This window comes from Notothenia rossii (genome assembly GCF_949606895.1).
Source record: "Notothenia rossii genome assembly, contig: scaffold_425, whole genome shotgun sequence".
Classification (NCBI taxonomy): Eukaryota; Metazoa; Chordata; class Actinopteri; order Perciformes; family Nototheniidae; genus Notothenia; species Notothenia rossii.
This window is the reverse complement of record NW_027639500.1, coordinates 6996-29668: the sequence shown is the minus strand read 5'-3', so window position 1 is coordinate 29668 and position 22673 is coordinate 6996. Positions and strand designations below refer to the sequence as shown.

The 22673-nt window shown below is 41.4% G+C and overlaps 1 protein-coding gene across 10 annotated transcripts; it reads right to left on the bottom strand.

Annotated features, from left to right (window-relative positions):
- Positions 1–6: 6 nt before the first annotated feature.
- Positions 7–20805, bottom strand: LOC307027756 (mitogen-activated protein kinase kinase kinase kinase 3-like). Of its 10 annotated transcripts, none has more exons than XM_079696066.1 (20): positions 20712–20805; positions 20028–20118; positions 19781–19845; positions 19612–19667; positions 18933–18980; positions 17679–17721; positions 17412–17484; positions 16765–16896; positions 16048–16110; positions 15816–15897; positions 14001–14117; positions 13522–13596; positions 10711–10789; positions 10492–10550; positions 7755–7817; positions 6365–6417; positions 5955–5993; positions 4223–4297; positions 937–988; positions 7–446 (listed from the first exon to the last, which is right to left on the bottom strand). In XM_079696066.1, exons 2-20 carry the CDS (start codon positions 20081–20083, stop codon positions 39–41), a joined length of 1638 nt encoding a protein of 545 aa, XP_079552192.1. In that variant the 5' UTR covers positions 20084–20118; positions 20712–20805; the 3' UTR covers positions 7–38. The 10 variants fall into 10 exon arrangements, with proteins under 10 accessions (XP_079552192.1, XP_079552194.1, XP_079552198.1 ...); XM_079696068.1 differs by having other exon boundaries at positions 6365–6408; XM_079696072.1 differs by lacking the exon at positions 4223–4297.
- Between the last annotated feature and the right edge of the window lie 1868 nt (positions 20806–22673).

Sequence of the window (22673 nt, the reverse complement as noted above, 5' to 3'; positions counted from 1 at the left end):
CACAACCAATCGAAGGGGGACGACAGGGTCTTTGGGAACTACCAATCTACCAAGTGGCTGCTCTTACTCTCTTCCTTTTCCTCCTCTTTATCCTGCTCCTCTTTCACCTCCTTCAGCACCTCCCACGCCTCCTCCAGCTCCTCATCAGTGTGAGGCGTGTGGAGCCACTCCCAGAAATGTCTAAAGCTCCCATCATCCTCTGGGGCAGAGTTTTCGGCGTCCGAGTGCTTCGGGCTCTCGTTACCTAGGCTACTGCGGCGGTGGGGCGGCAGCTTCGGGGGCGGGGGTCTCGGGGGGACGTTGGAGGCGGGTTTAGCGGGACTCGCCGTGTCGGGGACCGGGCAGCGTTTGATGGTCCCTCCCCCGTCATCCTCGCTGTGTGATTGGCTATCGTCAAGTTTGTGTTGTAGCTGCTGGGGTTGTTGGGACGAGCAGAGCGACTTGGGCTGAGGGGAATAACAGATAAGGACAAAAAGTTATATTTCATAAATCGAAACAATACACCTCTCTTTTCAAAGACAGTAAACATAGTAGTGCAGTGATGACGTATTTCTGTAGGCCGACTCGGAAGTAAGCTGCGCATGGGTTCCCTCGATAAAAAAGCAATGGGATTTCTCCATAGGATTTTGGAATATTGTAAAAAATAAAATCTGTGGAAAACGAACCTGTTCGATAAATGCACGTTTTGTTCAGCCGGATAATCTCCACATGTCTACCCTACTTTTATAATTGTTTAATCATAAATCAAAATTGATGGATTTGTGATTAGAAAATGATAAAAGTAGGGTAGACATGTGGAGATTATCCGGCTGAACAAAACGTGCATTTATCAGGTTCGTTTTCCCAAGATACCTACAAAAATATGTCATCCCTGCAGCACTCTATGCATGTGGCAAAATAGGACTAAACTAAGACTTTCAAATACATTGTTCATACCTTGGGAGGAAGGGGAGGCGGGACCTTTGGCCTCATGATCGTGCTCGATTTACTGAAATGGTAGGAGAAAATGTAAGATTCTGCTTAACAAAACATAAGAAGCAGCCTAAAAACTGCAATTTTCTTAATAACCAGAGTCAAAATGGAAACAATACAGTATATACAGTTTTCACCACAGAGCTTATGATTTCACTTGTCATTTTAGTTTTTAAAAGACCACACGATTTAGAATGCAATATAATTGTTTTTTTGGTGGATCCCATACCGAAACAAAAAGTGTAGTAAAAAAAAAAAGATCAAGACAATGTTTGTGAATCCAGAATGAATTAAATGTGTAGTGATCAGCCATTAAAGAAACCCTGAAATGACAAGTATAATCATATCCCAACTGTTGTTTGACAGTGAGGCAAGATCACTACTTTTAAGGGTTAAAAATACTATAAAGTTAGACTAGCACGTTAGAGATCACGAGGAACAACTACAGGGGCAGCATGTGTAAAGTCTCTGAGAATAGCAGCGCTGATACTGAAAAAGTGATTAGATCATTAAAGCCAGTTTCCTAATTTACCTCATACCATTCATATATCATTACATTACATTACATGTCACTTGTTTGACGCTTACATACTTACATACTCAATACTGTGGACAATCCCCACAGGAGCAATTTGGGGTGAAGTGTCTCAGGGACACAACGACATGCTGACTGCAGTGGGGTTTGAACCTGTGACCCCCCTGATCCGAACACCAACACACTGCACCACACGCCTCCCATATACTTGAAATTAAACCAATCTCTAAATAGTGCTAACTTTTTGTTACCAAAATAATCATTTTGACTGCAGAGAAGCACTATATTCCCAGAGACTTTATTCATTTGGCTTGTACACTGTCTTGATTTGTTAATGTCTGACAGAGAAATACCCAATATGAGCTCTCAAATTCTAAAAGACAAACACTAGGGGCCAATCACAGTGATGATAATACAGGAACACCAATAGCAATAAGTCACAGCGATCCAGATGAATGGGGGTCAACAGATATACGGCTTAATACCCCCTTAATGTTAACTTTATCGGTAACTGACAAAACAAAACAGCTATGATGCAATGCTCCAGCTATGGGTTTGTTAAGGGTAGAATGAGAACACTGTATTGGGAAATGTTGCATGGTGCTGGGGGGCAAATGGCACAGAACTGCTGTTAGGAAATCATGTATGGGTGCTAAGGAAAACATTAAATGGTGGAAGGAACGAGAGTAAGTCGGCAAAAAAAGCATCCAAAAGAGAAGAGGCGTTGAGTTGTAACAATCTGACCCTACACTGACGAAGAAAGTATACTGCTACAATTAGCTATTTCTTCAATTATTTAAGAGCTACTAAGCAACTGTTTCCCTGTGTACATTTGTTTAAAGGTCCCATGTCATGGCCATTTCCACTGATCATAACTCCATTGTTGAGGTCTACTAGAATAGATTTATATTGTGCAATTTTCCAAACTCACTTTGGTTTCTCACACAGCATCTCTGTAAACTACGTGTATTCACTGAATTTCACTCTCTGCCTTTAACGGCTCGTTGTAGCTCCAGTAGCTCCAGCCCCCACCCTCCCTGTGAGCACAGTGTGCTCTGATTGGTCGGGACGTTGTGAATCGCGCTGAGCTCCGTGGAGGTGTGGTTTCCTTGTTTAGTGATACACAGCGAAACACAGTCACCCTGAGCACACACAAAATCACAGCCGAAATAAAAACAATAAGTGTGGCTTGATATTGAGTAAGAAAAAGGTTGATAAACGCTGTGAGAATGGGTCTGCAGAGAGAATGGGTCTGCAGAGAGAATGGGTCTGCAGAGAGAATTTCGCCGCAATCCCAACTGTCTGTTATCAGCCTGCAGCCAGGGAGGAGAGATCAGCAGAGCTGCCTGCACTGTGTGTGTGTGTGAGGAAGTCCGTGGATTGGTCAATTTGGACCAATCAGCGGGGGCTTAACGTAACGGCTCCGCAGACGTAACGTAACGGCTCCACGGATTGGTCCATTTGGTTCCGGGTAACGCATGACATCATGAGTTACCCGGAAGAATCAATGGACAGTGACGTATCTCCAACGAGGCGTTTTGGGGAGGTATTTTCTGTGTTAGAGTTTTACTCGCTACAGGGTGTACTTTGAGGGTTTTGACTCTGCAGACCGTTTACATGCATAAAAACCTTCATAACACACAAGGGGACGGGTAATAACCGGAGAAGCATGACACGGGAGCTTTAAATCACCTACAGCTTTTAGCTCACTGAAGTTATGCTCCGAAAAAGGTCCTCACAATATCAAAGTGTTTGACTTTTAACATTTAAATCTTCATGCTTAGCAGATTTTCCACATTTCGTTTTATCAGTTTGAACTGTGAAGCGCCCTAACCAATCACTTAAAATGTTTCTTTCTATAAAGAACCACACAGACGTAAAAACGATCCCGTTAATCGCCAGGAACCATTACTTTGATTTCACTGTACACTACGATTGATCGCAGTCCATTAAGGAATTACAGTTGTTTCTATGTATGCATGTTGTACCGTGTGTGCGCTGAGTGCTGAGGCCTTTCGGACTGCAGGGGAGAATACATAACTAGAAACAATGTTCCAGCCCTCCACAGAGATTTGGCTTTTACACAATGAGGGATGAGGCCGGACGCCAAACACACCGTTTTATAAAAGGCAGGAAGAGAGCCTGAATTCCCACACACACATGCACAAACTCAGCAGGGAGGCACACAGATGGCGATGCAAGTGGAGAACAAAACAAGACAACAGCGAATAAGATGTCAAGGTCACGATGATCTAAGCACCGAAAATACACCAAGATTTTCACGTGTGTCTGGTTTAGCACCTAGCTTTAATTTCTGTGGTGTTTTGCAATACCTATGGCTGAAGTTATCCACTTTCCCTGTGCATCTATGGATTTAAAATGTAACTAAACAAATAAAAACGTTCTGTATTAAGCCTCCAGGTGAGTTTAAGGGTTAGGGTTACTGTTAGTAAAGCTATTAAACGTCACACAAGACAGCGGTAATGGCACAGGCTGTAAACACACACAAACACAGGTGGCATATGTGGCGAGATGGTGGGGTGTGCTGCATAGAAATACGTTGATGAAACTGTGGGAAAGACAAGAAGCCTTCCTCCTCGTCTTCCTCACCCTTTCCTCTTTGTAAAGACAGGGGAAAGGATGGGGGAAGAAAGAGGGTTGAAGAGACGAGGAGAGAGAGGCTTCTAGTGCTACGACTGGGGGGGGACAACTTACTGAGTGTGAGTTTCATCATCATCTGCAACATCATCATCATCCTCATCATCATCCCCTAAGTGTGCCACATGGCCCCTGGGAGAGGAGGTGAAGATAGGAGGAGGGTGGGTAAGAGAGGAGAAGGGAGGAGGTGGGAGGAAGAGAACAGAAATAGAGGATAGAGGCAGAGATTAAGGGAGCAAGCAAAGGAGGTAGGATGACAACAGGAGGAGGAGGAAGAGGAGGATAGAGGAAGAGGGGACAGGGGAGGGAGATCTGAGTGAAGCTTCATCCACAAACTACCTCTAACCCTCGCAGATCTGAAAGGACTGAACAGATCCAAACAGAACACAACTGGGTTTAAATCTTTCCAGTCTTTACAGATCTACACACGCCCTCCACACAATACACGTATCCTCTCATCAGTCAATTCATTTCAATGTAACCAATCAAATCTCAGATATTTGAATATGAAAGTGGCTTATTTTGAAGACATACTGATTTTCTGATTAGAGATAATATTTAACAATGTTTTAGTAAGACACCTACTTTTCACGATTGAGTCTATGCCTTATTCTGTATACTAATACTTTTCTCGTATAATACCATTTAAAACCTGAAACTATGAAAAAGCCACGGTCAGACACTTGCTTTTCCCCCTTGGGAGTTATTTCTGATTTCCACTACCAGACCAGGCACTTCTATACACTAGAACAGGGGTTCCAAAAGTGGGGGTCGCGAGATGATTACAAAATAAAAGTGAAAAAAAAAAAAAAAAAATTATAAAAAAAAAAATGGATTAATTTTTTTACTATTTTTTTTATTTTTTATTATTATTAACAATAACGTTTGCATAGACATTTTTTTATTTGACAATCCACTAGCGCAGTGTTTCTCAAACTTTTTTTTTTTTTTTTCTGAAATTAATTCACTAGCACTAGGGGGTCGCCAGTCACTGGCACTGTTATTTTGGGGGTCGCGGGCTGAAAAGTTTGGGAACCCCTGCACTAGAGGAAGCTTTAACTCTTAACTTTATTCTACCTAGGTCAGTCAAATAATGACCGACATTTTGTGGGATGTAATAATTATATAACCTAAAAGACTAAAGCAACATCACGGTTATCTCCTCTACTAGTAATACTTCTACCGCTGTCCACTAAAGGAGAAATAAGGGACCAAACCCTTTTTATGTAGTTATAAAAAACAACTACATTTTAGGTGTCTTGCCAAACAGCCTTACAAAATATAATATAATAACAACATTGATTCAGCAGACCTTGCTTTTACACAATTTGCAGCACATTTGACGTATCAGATTGTCTCATAATAACAGATAGCAAAGCACGGTAATTATCATCGTTTTGAGGTAAGAGATACACACACTTGCCTAATTGCTAAAGACACCCACTGGAGTTTTGGCTGGGAAACTGTATAAACACTCACATTTGTGTGTGTGTGTGTACGTGTGTCTTTGTGTGTGTGTCAGCCATGCTCTGCAGGAAGCTCCTATGAAGCACAGCCTTCTCCTGATGACATCAAAGCATGAAGCAAGCCGCAGAGGGAAAATAAAACCCAGAAGAATCCAAAATGCTGAGAGCAGTGACAGCCTGAAGTCATTACAAGGTTAGTTGCGTGTGATTGGCCCGATTAGTCCTGATGTTAACAATGATTGGCCGATGGGTGGGCGTGGTTAGAGCACCGGCGAATCAAGAGGCCCCGAGTGAATCAGGATATAAAGAGAGGTCTGACTCACCTCTGATGAAGCTCCTCCTCCACAGATTTAAGAAGACTCCTAATTGAGGGACAAGTGGAGAGAAAAGCATGAGTGAAAATATGGATAAATGACAGAAAACAAAGAGTTAAAAATCTAAGTTAAGTACTTTCAAAATAGTTTCCCTGATCTGAATAAAGGTGAGCATTTTGCTTACAAAGCACACTTGAAAGCAGAAAGCTAAAAACAGCACTTGAACATCCCTCGAGCTGCAATTATAAATAAATCATCAAACCTACAGCCCACAGAAATCTCATATTCTGTCTCTCCCTGTTAGTCCACAACCTCCCCCACGGTTATGGACTAACGGGGGGATAAAGAGATTAAGGTAGAGGAGAAAAGAGAAAGAAATATATATCATAAAAAAGACAGTCAGTGAACACGACACTTACTTGTTTCCTCCCAGAAGACTTGGTGAATCGTGTCCGTACTCCAACTGCAAGTCCTTAAAGAAAAACAAATTACATTACAACTGTGGCATAATAATTCATAAGTAGCCCATTGAAGCATCTACTGTTTTTAATTTCTCCAGGGACATAAACAGGGCTTAAGATGTTGGCTAAGTGCCACCATAACAATGAAATAAAAATAGTGACTCTACTGAAACATTGTTCAATAGTTGAATTACTGGGGTGGATGATAGGAATAATAATATCTCCAGTAAAGCAGCAAGTTCTCCCTGGAAGTAAGCAGCAGGGGCTTGCTCAGCCTACATCTAGTACATGAAGACACAATGTGAATCAGCATTGAGTCATGACAACATTTGTAAAGATAATGACACAACATGACAAGCATGCAGAGGGAAACACACACACACACACACACACACACACACACACACACACACACACACACACACACACACACACACACACACACACACACACACACACACACACACACACACACACACACACACACACACACACACACACACACACACACACACACACACACACACACACACACACACACACACACACACACACACACACACACACACACACACACACACACACACACACACACACACACACACACACACACAGGGCCTCATGGCTCCGCTCAACTACAAGACGCAAGAGGTTAGTCAACATGTAAGCAGAAATGTAGGAAAAGAGAAACCTTCTGCAGAGAGAAATATAAAGAAATATCAGGTAGAAGAAAGGAAAGGTTGAACAGTTGAGTGTTTCTAATTCATTTGAAATACAACTGATTAACCTTTTTTAAGTAGGAATGCCAGTGTGTGTGTGTGTGTGTGTGTGTGTGTGTGTGTGTGTGAGATTTTTTTTCAATTAGAATTTGGTCGGATGATTGAAATGTTTGTGTGAATATGTGAACTTCATATATGTAAAGAAAACTAAAAGAACAACAACAACAACAACAACAGCACCACTACGGACTCTAATCACCATGACAACTACAACACCAGTTAGTGAGGCAACAGCCAAGGCTGGAAGCAAGAAGAATAAAATGAACAGTGACAGACGGACGGACCAGAATAGATGCAAGAAAATGTTGGACATGGAGCAGCCAAAAAGAATCAGCAATCTAGAAGATAAATAAAATAAATAAATTCACAAGAGACAGCTTAAAAAGCGAGAGAACCAAAGGGAAGGATGAGGACTTTCCCTTCAGAAACAGATTATCAATGACAAAGAGAAATATGGAGAGGGAAATAAGGTATAAGGTTAAAAAAGAGAGGAAGTAAAAGAATAAAGAACTAATGTAGGAGCAGAGAGAGAGGCCGAAGGAGAGAGGGACGGATAGAAAGAGTACTACCAGATTAGATCTCGCGGTATAGTAGAGCTCCTCAACACAGTCCAGATAGGGCTCAGATTCACACTGGTCAGCAAGACAGAGCGAGAGAGACCTCAGTTAATACATTAACCTGGACTGATGGAGGCAAGGGCCGACGAGACACAGATACACGAGAGACGATGGTGGATGAGAAATGGATTAGGGCCAAAATGGGCTTTGAAGTCCGTGGATCAGCGAGAGAGAGGAAGAGGATGAGGAGGAGGAGGAAGATACTGGATTATTAATCTGAGAGGAAGAGGGGTATAGGTCAAGGGAGGGAAGGAACTGGTGTAGATGCAAAACTGGGGAGGAGAGACATTAATAAATGTGATATATAATTGGTGCGACCTGTAGGGCTGCTCAATTAATCGTAGTTTAATCGCGATTACGACTATGGCTTGCAACGATTACGAAAACAACGTAATCGAAGTAAAACGATTATTTTTTTATTATTACTTTTTTTTTTGGGGGGGGTTTTCAGTTGAATTATACATTCAGGGTAATCAACTGTTAAAACATACTGTTCTTTCTCCAATAAATTGATGTTTTCAAAGTCAATGAATAATCGCATTTACAATTATTGACCCAAATAATCGAGATTATGATTTTTGCCACAATCGAGCAGCCCTAACTACTTGGTGCTTATATAAAGACAATTGGAAACATCTGTCTTATTCCAGTAGTAATTCTTTTAATTAAGACATGATGCTATCTTAATACTGGTTCCTGGTGTTGTTGTGGGAATGTTTGTTTTTGGTTAGCAGTGCCAAGCTGAAGGCAAGTTAGATTCAAGACTCTCCAATGCCTCTTTAATCAAATGAATTCCATTTGAAACCAATTGTCTGCACATTTCCTCTGAGACTGAGGTCAGCATGATTTTGAGGTAAATAATAATAAAAAAAAGATGTTAACAAAGATTGTATATTGCAATTTGGGGGGAAATGCAGATCATAACATCCAAGGTCCTTTTTATAAGAGTTTTAAAGACTTTTGAAAGATTCATTTAAATAATTTTAATACTAATTTTACAGATTTAAATAGTAACATGTACTGAGGAATGAATACAATTCCTTTTATGGCATTTTAAGTGTCCGCAGAAACCCTGATTTCAAAGAAAAACATGCCGAGAATAACTCCAGCCATTGACTCCTTTGAGCATCAAAATGCTGCCAGTATCTACATCATCAATAATATATAACAATATGAATGTGCTAATGATTTATTGATTCGAAAATGCTATATATAGCACCGTCATCCTGAATGGACAGATCTTGTGGAGGACGAGCCGTGATATTATGTTACTTTGAAGCAAAGGGGCCAATGGATGAATGTGGATTAACGTTCGGGCTGCTCAATTAAAATCATATTTTAAATCGCAATTACGATTATGGCTTGCAACGATTACGTAAACGAAATAAAACGATTATTTTTTTATTATTACTTTTTTTTTTTTTTTTTTTTTTTTAAATACAATTTTCTTTTGGGGGTTTTTCTGTTGAATTATACATAAAGTTCAGGGTAATAAACTGTTAAAAACATACTGTTCAAATGTTGTTTTTTTCAATACATTTATGTTTTCAAAGTACATTTTAATAATCGTGATATCAGTTATTGACCCAAATAATCGAGATTATGATTTTTGCCATAATCGAGCAGCCCTAACTAACGTTACAAAGAACTACACTGGGGACTATGTCTCATAAGATGAATCGATGGATAGACTCAGGATTAGGTATTTCTCAAAAGACTTGAAAAGGTAGAGGAAAGTGGAGTTGGTGGAAAGAGTGCAAGTGCAAAGGACGGACAGAAAAAGTGAGAGGGAGTGAGGGAACGGAGGACTTTAACATAACGTGACTGTGAACCCTTCACCACAAGCAAACACTCAGTAGCTCTAAAAGTGATGGGCAAAAACAGAAACAGCTTGAGTTACTCGAAAATAAACTTAGCAATGAACTATAGCTCAAACAGTACACATTTTACAACCAACACTTTATAATGTAACACATTGTTTTAAGCCATAATATACATTTTCACTCTAACAAACAGAAAGGATACATCTCTGCCTATGCTTGTGAATAAGGAGACTCCAGAGCAAGATGGCTAATATAAGCAGTGCTTCACAGTCCTTGTTGTTTCCATGTCTAAGACTGCCTGGCTGTCACCACTGGGCTGGAGAGGTTCATGGTGGCGGCAGATGTTTTTCCAGCCACGTCAGCCAGCACTAACAGGTGGATCCGGAGGCTCTTCAGTCCATGTGGGACACATTATCCCTGATGCTCTGGGATATGCAAGAGTCTCCTCTGATTTGGACGTCCACAGGAAAGCATTCTCATCGGAGGCCTGTCACACCTCAATTGGAGCTTTTCAAACTATAGGATAACTGCTTCTATGTTTTTATTGTATCTAAGCGGCTCGCCTGAACCCTAAAACCGCCCATACACTCTGATCTCTATCGAACTGCTTTCATTCTCACCTACAATAAGATTTATCGGGACATCCCTACCTAAAATCGCTTCAAGTGTGTGACTACCAGGGGGGAACTATGTGGATGGGCTTCATGTTTAGTTTGACACAGACTGACAACAACATAGGGTGCTTCCTGTGAGTAGGTGAGGGTCAGCCATGCTGGTACTGGTGTTGACAACCACACGGACATACGCTCACTCTCCCACTCCCACACACACACACTTACACACATATGCCACAGGTAAAAACTCACCGGTTCATGATGAGGTTCTGTCTCCTTTCTCAGTGGAGGATCGAACTTAACTTGGCCAACTGAGAACGAAAAAGTAAGACACAGAGTATGGGGAAGAAACAGAGGGGAACATCATGAGCTTCTCTGTTTATGAAGAAAGTCAGAAGGTTCAGGTTATCTGTTTTCTGACTCAAAATGCATTCGTTGTTGTTGTTGTTGTGAACTTGTGTGTGAACTCACAGTTTATCTCTGACAGCGTCTTTCCCTCCCTGGTGCTCCTGCTGATGGAGCGAATACGATGAGGAACAGAGACCGGGGACTATCAGGAAAGAGAAAGACACACACACAGTAAATAGCTGTTCAAAGGATATACACAGTGTAGTAGTTCAAACGGCACTTGAGAAGATTACAATAGGCTTTTAAAAATAACAATAATCCTTCAGCTATTTCCTGTGGGTGGGATTTGATGGCACAGCAAAATAAAAGCCAGCCGCACACTGCAACCAGACAACCAAAACATAGCAACGCAACCAACGGAAAACACAAAACTTCCCTGGCAACAACATTTCTTTTAGAATCTATTCTCACGAGTCCCGGTATGAAACGCTTTTCATCTTATTATGCTCGAGGATATTCTGAGTGTGACTGCAATGCAGCACATTGATTCATGTTTTAATGTTGCAGACCCATGTGGGAAACAGCTGACAACAGACTTGGCATCACACAATATGCACTGACAACAGGGTAACTGGATCTCAAGTGTATTTCAACTTTACTGGCTCCACTTTCAGTATTTCATCTTAGGATTTATACTTGTCTTGTAGAACACAGAAAAACACAGCAACCTCAAACCATGCCTGTAAAGCACCGGGGAAAGACAAACCAAGGCAAAAACGCATCTTTCAAAGCCAACAGTTTGTAGCACAGATCCACTTATAGACGTGTCCATTTAAAACCAACTCTTATCGGCGTAATCAAGTTCAACTTCATAACAAACAACTCATGGTTAGTAGTACCTGTAATTAGAGATGTCCCGATCCGATCACTTGATCGGGGATCGGAGCCGATCACGTGATTTTCAAAAGATCGGAATCGGGAGAAAAAATTTGGGGATCGGGTTTAAAAAAAAAAAAATGTAAATACTTTTTTTTTTTAATTTTGTATTCAATTTTACAAAACTAAAAAGGCCATGTTCAAGTATTAAAGTCATCCTGAGGCCTTAGTTTTGGTTTCAAATTACACATCATCATGTATGTGTTGCTTCTTTGGGGCTTGTTTTCATAGACCTGGTTGCTTATTTCTCTCAAATCTGGCAACAGAGTGTGCAGGGTGCAGTGTCTAATTGTAGCAGTAAGCTAACGAGTACTGATAAGCTTTATTTTGTTTTGATCCAATGCTGCACAACTGAACTGATCCAATGCTGCTGTGAAAGAAAGAAGCTATATCCATGTTGGATAGAATATCCAATTTAAATAAAAAAATAACCTTAAGGGACAACTTGAATGCTTTTTTTCTTTTTTTTCTCTTAATGCATTGCATAAAGATCAGATCGGGAAAAATCAGTATCGGCAAATTGTCAAAATCAAATGATCGGAATCGGATCGGGAGCAAAAAAAGGTGATCGGGACATCCCTACCTGTAATGGCAAAGATTGATGAAGATGGCTACCATACCGGACATATTTCGGTACTCCTCTACGTTTTCAAAATGTTATTGTATCTTAAAGTATAATAAATAATATATTTTGATTTATACAGAGCTGCATAAATATTCCTTAAAGTCAATTTAAAGATGATTTGAGTTACAGATGGGTAACCTTCACCGTATTACTGATGTTCAAATGTTTTCCCTAACAACAAAAGTCATGAGAGAAATCCTACCTCTCTAGAAGTGGGGAAATGCCAACACTAATTGTTTGCACCTTGGTTTGATGCAATATGCCGAAGAGAGAGAAGTGGTCACACTATGGTAGCCAGATTCACGAATCTAGACATTTCTTTAAACCACAGAAAAAGAATGAAAGGAAGTGATAATAAGTGATCTGCTGGAGTTTGGACAAGACGGCAATAATGGTGTCATGGAAGTGAGCATAGTTTGTTTGTTGTCAATACTAAGTAAGTAAGATGAGTACGCTAAGGAGATTGAAACCACTGTACTTAAAGGTGGGGTAGGTAAGTTTGAGAAACCGACTCGAGATACACTTTTTGTTATATTCCATGGAATGCTCTTAACATCCCGATAGCAATGAATATCTTAAAAATGTCATCTGTGGAAGCCGTGGCGCTGTAAAAAGCACGACCAATCATCTGAGCCGGCCCGACTAAAGTAACTGGATGGCCTACCTGCCTGTCAGCCTTCCATCTGTGTACAAACTTATCTCGTGCCCTCATTGGTCATGTGCGCGTTCGTGTGTGTTGGAGGAGGGGCTCTGTAAGGATGTGGCAGATTGGTTCCGGGTGTGTATTTTCAAATTCTAGCGCACTCGAGCTGGTTTCTCCAAAATTACCTACCCTACCTTTAAGTTAATGAACAATGTTGACTTTTTTAATCATTTGTTTTCTATAGATAATAAGATTTTAGTCATTTAGTCGAGCCAAAATCTTATTTCTTTCTCCTAAGGTTAATTTAGTTGTCATTGCTACTTCTACATTCATACTTAAATCAATGGCCATGTGTTTATCACAAAGCCAAAAGTACATCTATGTGGCTGTCTATGAAAATGGACTGTGATAATAATAATACGTTTAAATCAAAGATAATATACTTTTAATCAACAACGTCTGATGAAAAAGAAAATCCTGAACAAAAGTGCTCTATGGCATGTTGAGCCAATCACGTCACTGGCAATCCATCAGCCTTCAGATAAATGACATGCCAATGCCAGTTTCCATGACAGCACCAACAGACACTGCACTGAATGGAAATCTACTTTCTATTCATTCAGTCCTGTGGTCCTCCTCCTCCTCCTCCGAGAGAGAGAGACAAACACATCTGACAGCATCGTTTGTGTTAGAATGACATCACTGCAGACACCGCAGCCCAAACTGGTACCTTCCTGCGCGCCGCAAAGCGAGGTGCACGTCGAGCACCGGGGCTTATGGGTAGGAAATGACCCCTGTACTTAAACTGAGGAGGAGGTAGAAGATGGGGGGATGGAGACAAGAAGAGAGGAGAAAGAAAGGAAGGGAGAAAGAAGGAGGAGAGAAAGGTAGAGAGAGAAAGGAGAAGTGCTACAAGGAGGAAGAGAGGAGGAAAGAGGAAGTAGAAGAGCAGAAGATAAAAAGAGTGCAAAGAAGGAAAGGAAAGAGGGGGTGAGGGGGTAGGGGGGAGGACAAAGAGCAGAAAGATGAGTCACATGTGCCGGGGAAAAGGGAGACTGAGGTTGTGGGGAGGGGAATAAATGGTGGTGGATGAAGAAGGAATTTAATGGAAAAAATAAATAATAATAATAAAAAAATAAGCGGAATCCAGTAAAAACATAAATCACTGTTTAGTTGCCCTGACTGCAACTCGAGAAGGTCAAAGGTTACCTCTGGTTCAGGGTCATCGTCGTCAAAGTCGTTGAAGGTGCTGTGGTCGGGGTTGTTGGATTTGTCCAGCAGCTCTATGGCCAGCGTCCTGCTGAGAGGCTGGGACACAAAGGGGTGCTGGAGGACAAAGGAGAGGGAGGGATGTGTTAAAATGGCTCTTTTCTTGTCTGACTAATACCTAAACAAAACTGAGGATTTCAAATGTCCTGGTGTACGACGCTGTGACAGATGTTTGGTGTGTTGCTTGACAAATGACTAAAATGGTTGCACGTCAAAACTATCATACACTAGATTAACATTCAATCTATTGGCTTGTCATGTAATAGATAAGTAACAGCTGTGGCAATAGTGAGAATGAATTTAGCAGCCGACACCTCTTGTTCAAATATTATCACAAGCGGATTGTTTGCCTGACTTTTGTTTACGTTTGAGTCGACCCATTTTATATATTACACAACAATTAATTTACTAACTGAAGCATTCGCTATCTGATCAATAAAGTCAGACTGAAGCACTCCTTTGTGCACCAGTCAATCCTCACAGTAAACACAGAGATAAATCCCAGATCAGATGCACGCTGAAGGCTCTTTGAGCATGTTTTCTCTCCCTGATTGTGCTGTTATGTTAAATGTTTGTTGTTTGTGTTTCATGTATTGTGTCTGGATATTTGTCTGTTGATGTTGGACATGGAGCTGCTGTGACGCAAGTCAAATTTCAGACTTGATCTGACCAATAAAGTATTATCGTATCGTATCGTATGATCTGGGAATGTGGTTCGCCTGTATTTTACATATAATGTACCTCTGTAAAATGTCATGATTTTGAAAGTTGACATACTTATAAAAGCATATATGGGGCGAAGCCTGAGAGCTAGTTCAGGCAGTCAACTCGAGCACCAATCACACATTAACACGTGGCGCGCCTCGTCCCTCTTACAACCAACCAAACAACATGCCGCTCTATTTAGGCTGCCGGGTCTTCCTGCCTCTGCCTCGCTATGCTGCTGCTGCCACTGCTGTGTTCACGTTGCTGCTGCTCGCCTGCCCCACCACCACCCCAGCTTCCACCCAACTTCCACCCCAGCTTCCACCCCAGTTTCTACCCCAGTTTCTACCCCAGTTTCCACCCCAGCTTCCACCCAGCTTCCACCCCAGCTTCCACCCCAGCTTCTACCCCAGTTTCTACCCCAGCTTCCACCCCAGCTTCCACCCAGCTTCCACCCAGCTTCCACCCCAGCTTCCACCCCAGCTTCCACCCCAGCTTCCACCCCAGCTTCCACCCCAGCTTCCACCCCAGCGTCCACCCAGCGTCCACCCCAGCTTCCACCCAGCTTCCACCCCACTTTCCACCCCACTTTCCACCCCACTTTCCACCCCAGCTTCCACCCAGCTTCCACCCCACTTTCCACCCCACTTTCCACCCCAGCTTCCACCCAGCTTCCACCCAGCTTCCACCCCACTTTCCACCCCACTTTCCACCCCAGCTTCCACCCAGCTTTCACCCCAGCTTCAACCCCAGCTTCCACCCAGCTTCCACCCCAGCTTCCACCCCAGCTTCCACCTGTAGGCTCGGGGGATAGTTATCTAATCATCACTCAATGTTCTTTGTACATCTGTGGAGTGATGAGGCCCGAGCCTAGATGCCAAACTTCAACTATATGCTGCTTCTACGTGAGTTGTCTGACTGAATAAGCTTTGTTGTTGAAATAGTGTAACCTGCAGAGTGTATCCATAAATACCAGTAAAGTTAGGATGGGCTACTCTATTTAGAGTCATCTGTTTGTTTTAAAGAAGTGTAAACGTGGTGTTTTCTCACCTGCAGCAGCTTCTCAGCTGTGGGCCTCTTCTTGGTGTTCTTGGTGAGGGCTAGTTTGCAAAAATGGTGGAAGTTATTTGTCCTGGAGAGAGAGGGAAAGAGTAGGGGTTAATATGTTGGTCTTGTGACAAGCAGGGCAGATGTTTGATCAAACTGTGAAACCTTCGCATGGCAGCATTGCATCTTAATCATATCTCAATGGATGAAGGTAGTGAAGAAGGGGGTCTCTTACCATTTCAATTTATCTTTCAACTTAGGAGGCTGGAAATTACTCTTGGTCATTAAGAAGAGAGCCCTGCAGAAAAGAAGAGAGGAATTAAACACCAGTACTGACACATAACGTGAAATAGCCTTAAAGCATGCACTTATAATAAAACACTCGTTGCATTTAATCAGCAAGAAGCATTTACAATATCGGCCTTTTTGTCTCACAAGAGGTGTAATAAATACAATTAATGATTGATTTGATGGTTCTGTATTTGGGGAATTATAAAAACGTACAAAACGTGAAGTGATACATTTTAATTAACGACTTATTAGGATTATAAAAAGTGATGGAATATCTTCACTCCAATCACAATGTGTAGGAAGAATTACACTTTCCATATCACATTAAAACAAGGCCCTTTCTTTTTTAAATATAACATTGTTTCCCATCGACTGCAGGTCTCCACGCTGCCATCATCACATCACACACACACACACACACACACACACACACACACACACACACACACACACACACACACACACACACACACACACACACACACACACACACACACACACACACACACACACACACACACACACACACACACACACACACACACACACACACACACACACACACACACACACACACACACACACACACACACACACACACACACACACACACACACACACACACACACACACACACACACACACACACAAATTCCTCTACCTCATGGGGTGCAGGTCAAACATGGGGGGCTGTAGTTCGGCCAGCTCTATTGCCGTAATGCCCACAGCCCAGATATCACACAGCTGGTTGTAGCCTCCTTTCCTCTCGACTGCTGCTACCTCTGGAGCCATCCTATGGAGCGAGACAGAAGAGGGGAGACAGAGGGAGGTCATGACAAAAAAGAAGGGATAGAATAGGAGGAAAATATGTATTAAACCAGGTTCATTAAACAGCCACACACATGAACAACGGTTTCTACAGCTTTTCTCTCTAGCTGCTGCCCTGAGGGGCCCCACAGTGACCCCTGATGTTAACCTCTGACTTTATAATGTTCCTTATTCTGTAGGAGCCCCTTCAGGACTAATGAAATGTGTTGTTGAGGTTTTGTTAAAGTAAGAATAGTGTGGTTCTACTCGATATGCACTTAAAACTTATCAGCTGACTCAATAGATACCTGATACGCACAAAATGCATGGTGGAAAATTCCTGTTGGATGACACATTTCATCATACCCCATGACGTAAGAGACTTTATTGAATTCCAACGCATTCCCCAAACTGATTGCCTTTTGACCTCATTCAGTAAGAAGTTGTATAATATACATAACATATGCAATGTCAAAGGACATGGAAGAGTAAAAAACGAACCAGTATGGAGTTCCAATGAAAGACTTCCTCTTGGCGAGAGTTGCTGTGATCTGGGCCGATACTCCAAAGTCAGCTATGGAGAGAAAAAGGACGAGAAGAGAACAAAGGGGGGAGAGGAAGAAGGAAGAAGAATAAAAAAGAGAAAGGATGATATGAAGGGGGAGACAGAAAAAAGACAGAGAAGGAAACCGAGTCCGTAAGAGAGGCCATTCAGGTTCAGTCTTTCGAAGCAGAAGGTGATTGCAGATCTCTGCGTGTTCCACTCACCTAGCTTAACGTAGCCGTTGTCTGTCAGGAGGATGTTTGCTCCCTGCCAGACACAAACATGCCACACATCAGCATCAAACTAAAGATTTCACACTTCAAGTCAATTCAAATTAACTTCAGTTAAAGGAGCAGGCAGCAGTGAAGGTTTGCTGCAAAGTGCCTTTTCCCTGATCAATGCAGCCTGCAGCTATGAATCAATTATCAGTTTCATTGGAACAAACATAAGCAGCTGAACAATTATCACTAAATGACTGCTGGCTTTATTTCCTGAATTAATTTATCATTATTTACCTCTCATTGAAATGCAAGTCTAAGTACACACGGCCGGTACAGTGAAACTGCGAATGGCTCATTAAATCATCATCTCCTTACTCAATTAGTTCATGAAGTTTGTAAATGACTTTACAACTTTGAAAGACTTAAAATAAAAGATACTTCACAACCATGTGGTGGACAAAAAACACAGAAAGAGAAGTGTGAAAAAAAGTAATCTATTACAACAGGTGTGTCAAACTCAATTTCATCGCGGACCACATCAGCATTATGGTTGCACTCAAAGGGCCGGTTGTAACTTTAAGACTATATAAAAATACATATACAAATATATAATATAAAATGAATGATATTACATTATTGCCTCTGCATTGGATTATTATCTGATAGGGTAATAACTTCATAATTAACTACGTCTGAAAGCAGAAGTCTATGGCAAATAGTTGCAAGTCTCTTCAGTGAGAATGTCAAAAAATGATTTTAAAAGAAAAGCCAAATTCTGAAGGAAAAAAAAAAGTGAAATTTGGGGGAAACGTGACATTTTGAAAAAAAAGTAACATTTTCTAATTCTGAGAAAAAAAAGCAAATTTTGAAGAAATAAAATTCAAATTCTGAGAACAATGTCAAATTTCAGATGAATTGTGGGACATGTAGTTTATGGGCAACGTGCTCCTGTACAGCGGCATGTGACCTTATAATAAACTGATGACATGCTTTGCAAGCTCTTGTGGGCCACATCAAATTAAGTGGCGGGCCGGATTTGGCCCCCGGGTCTTGAGTTTGACACCCCTGTATTACAACAACCCAGCTTTGATTCCTATGAGAACATTTGAGAGTGTTTGATTAAAAAGTCAGGTTTTAAGGCTGTATTCATCGTAGTGATTTATACTCAAACAGGAGGTTAGAAGTGACTTGGAAAGGCCTTAAGTATTCAAACATGCTGGCATGCGTTTATTTCCATACAGTTGTCTCCAAACTCACCTTGATGTCTCTGTGCATTTTGCCTTTATTGTGTAGGTAGTATAAACCCTGTGAACACAAACACACAGCAGCTGGTGTTATTGACAGTGGCAGAATAAAGGAAACAGTCATGTGATCAAAATAACAACAGGGCTAGGTAAAACTAAATAGCTTTTCGTTATTGTCAAAATAGATATTTTTCCTCAGGAAAAACTGGTGGTTCAATAAAAAGCAGATGTTGGGAGATTGGCTCAACTCACAGTTGGCAGCGCTGACATTATCTGTGACACTTTGCAGTGTTTCCTCTGTCATAGTATGCAGCTGGGAAATAAATCCCGTTTTTTTTCCCCTTACAAATATCCTTTTAGTTTAATTTATGATTTGATTTGAGTGATTCCCCTTTCATTTTGAACATGTACAATACCATTTATCTTTTAAATTGTAAAAAAGTAATTTTCTAAAAAGCACAAGGAAGACACTTTTATAAACATGCAGCAAAGGCCAACTATTACTCAAGATAAATGCTAGTGCTAGCATGAAGCACTGCAGCAAACATTTCATCATTATTAATAGTATTGAAGTCTACGGTCTTATAATTTCACAAAAAGAGATATTTAAGCATTTCCAGGTCAGCCGATTAACGATTAGACCTAACCTGTGTGTATTCCCCCTCTCATATTAAAGTGTAGTGTATTTGTACCTGCAGGGTCTCCCGTGACATGTAGGCTATCTGTGACTCTGACAGAGGCCCGGTTACTGCAGGAGGCAAACAAGGGGGGAAAAAGACGGATGAGTTAACATCACAGTGTGAGAAAGGGTATCAAAACAGCACAGCTCAAATCAAAATGTGTGTGTTTGGTTGTTCTTACCATGATAGATATCCTGCAGGGAACCTCCTCCACAGTACTCCATACTGATCCATAACTTATCTCTCCTGGAGCACACAGAGAACACAGTGTAAGAACATCTTTCCCCAACACTTATCAGTCTTTTACTTTCTCACACACACCATATTTGACCCTCTTTGACAAATATATGCTACGACAACCGGCATTAACGTCATGAATATATATAATCTATTAATCAAATATCACAAATACATTCACACACACTTACCGGAGATAACTGCCAAAATAGGCTACGATGTTGGAGTGCTTACAGTCTTTCATCATTATAATCTCCTGCTGGACGACAGCAAAGTCCTCACCTGGAATGACACGTGTAGAAAAAAAACACACACATTATATTATACTGATAATCTGCTATCTTAATGCTTGACATGGTTATCATTATTCACGAAGCAACAGAAAAGTGGATAAGTGGGTTTGTTCATTGACGTGTCCCTCATTAGAGTGTGTGTGTGTGTGTGTGTGTGTGTGTGTGTGTGTGTGTGTGTGTGTGTGTGTGTGTGTGTGTGTGTGTGTGTGTGTGTGTGTGTGTGTGTGTGTGTGTGTGTGTGTGTGTGTGTGTGTCAGTGTAATAGGATGGAAAGCAGCAGAGAGGGTTTTAACATAATTTCCTTCATTGAGTTTCACAATTAAAGACCTTAATTATTTCGCAACAGTGTGAGGGAAACACTTTCTTTATTTTCTTTCTTAACGTAGGAATGGAAAATGGAAACCAAAGCAGCAGCTGAGTGAAAAACAGGTCTGATGAATGAAACGGAGCTTAAGGAAAAAGATGGTGAGAGAACTGCAGGGAGGAATTAAAGAAGATTTGAGGAAGACTAGGAAAAGGGGTAAGAGAAGATGGCAGCCAAAAGGGAGATAAAGGAATCTGAGGAAAGATGAGATAACTCACCCGGTTCCAGTTTGATGACTTTGATGGCGGCCAGCTCTCCTGTGTTTACATTTCGAGCCTAACGGACGGAAAGAGAGAAAGTGAGTCACTGAAATACAGAAACCAGCCCTTTATATGACTTTCGGGAAATCAGGCAACACGTTGATCCTGGCTACATGTTCGCCACATCATTTAACTAGCCATTTAAAACACTTTGGTCATAATGGAGACGTGCATGGGAAAGAACAGCAGGCGCTTTGAAACTGTGAAAAGCCCGCGTCACACTGTCCCGAAATTGACACCAGATGGAAACACGAATATGGAATTTTGAATTTCGCACGAAGATGGCCCCGAACTTGGTCAACAGCCAAGCAACAGCCGAAGCAAGTACGATGCCTACAGAAGGCCACACGATGGCGCCCGGACCACACCCAAAGGCAACATTTACATTACATTTAAGACATACGACTGCAACGAAAGTAACACAAACAATGTGATATCCTTTTCAGTTTCACAGAACACAAATGTGGTTATTTACATAATATGTTTACATGATTTTGTTGTGCAATAAATGCAATCTCGAGTTCATCGTACTATAATACGATGGCTACACGACAGCATTGCGAGGGCTTCACGTAGTCGTGTTGCCTTCCTAAGACAATCGGGCAGCTTCTTGTCTCCTTGTATTGTCTACGTGAGGTGAAAAATGCCCGATGGCACCGATGATCACACGAAGTGAAGACGAAGATGACACGATTTGACAAGATGCTCTCACGCTGGCCTTGCGAAGGGCAAAATGGACACACAAATTCAACACGTGAATAAACCTTCGCAAGGTCTTTTGGCAATTGTTTGGCATGCCAAAGATTTTGCCACGCCTCACGAAGTTGCTGCCGGAGCCTGAGAAACTCCACCAGCGGTTATACGATGGCTTAAGATGCCTCACGAATGGCCCGATGTTGTTACGATCAGAGTCGAATTTGAACATTTCCTTTATCGTGTGTCCATCTGGTGTCCATTTCAGGACAGTGTGACGCGGGCTTCTCAATTACCTTTAATTAATTTCTCTGACACTTGATTCCTCGTCCTTTATCATGTCAGCTAATGCCAATGAATAGAGGCCTTTTTTTATCAGCAATCTTCCTCATGTATTGAGGTTGTATCAGGGTTCAAATGTTTGCTCTGCTGCAAAATAGTGCGACCTGCGTAATATGTTCGTTATTCCTCAGAACATGAATTGTTCACTATGTGGTTTGCAGCAGCTGTTTAGCCATTTCAAAATAGCAGAAGTCATGAATAGCACGCTCACAGCTAATTTAAAAACACACACACATAACGTGGACTGACGTGTACAGTCAAGCGTTTCCTGTATTCCTGAAAAGCTGACATTTATCGAGAAAGCAGTGGTTTAGCAGGATACTGAGGCTGACTTTCTATAAATAGTGAGCTGTGTTTACATTTAGCAGCAGAGCTGGTGAGGCAGCAGAGGAATTCTATATGAAATATTCATGAATAAAACATGCTCTTTCAGAGGAGACATGAATTACTTGTCTCAGACCAAGAATGTGCCAGTATGACTGCGAGTGACATTGCAGAAGTATGAGAATGAGAGGCAGTGTTTGTGAGTGAGCGGGAGAAAGAGGCGCCTTTACTGAAGATAACTGATCAAAACAAGACTTCAAACAAGAAGTTAAAAACCGTGAACAGACTGTGAGCAACGTGTCATGCCTTAAACTAGGGCTGAACGATTAATCGGTTTTAAACCGAAATTGCGATTTTAAATGATGTGATTATCAAATTGCAAAGCCTACGATTAATTATTATTATTTTTATTTAATTTTATTGTGTGTCAGTCATTCACACCAATCAGAAGTGCTGTGCTCCACATGTACCAGCCATTGTTAACCAATCAGAAGTGGCCCATGATAGAAGGTGATAGACAGATTGATCCAATCACCTGCCAAGTCTTTTTGAAAGTGCCTG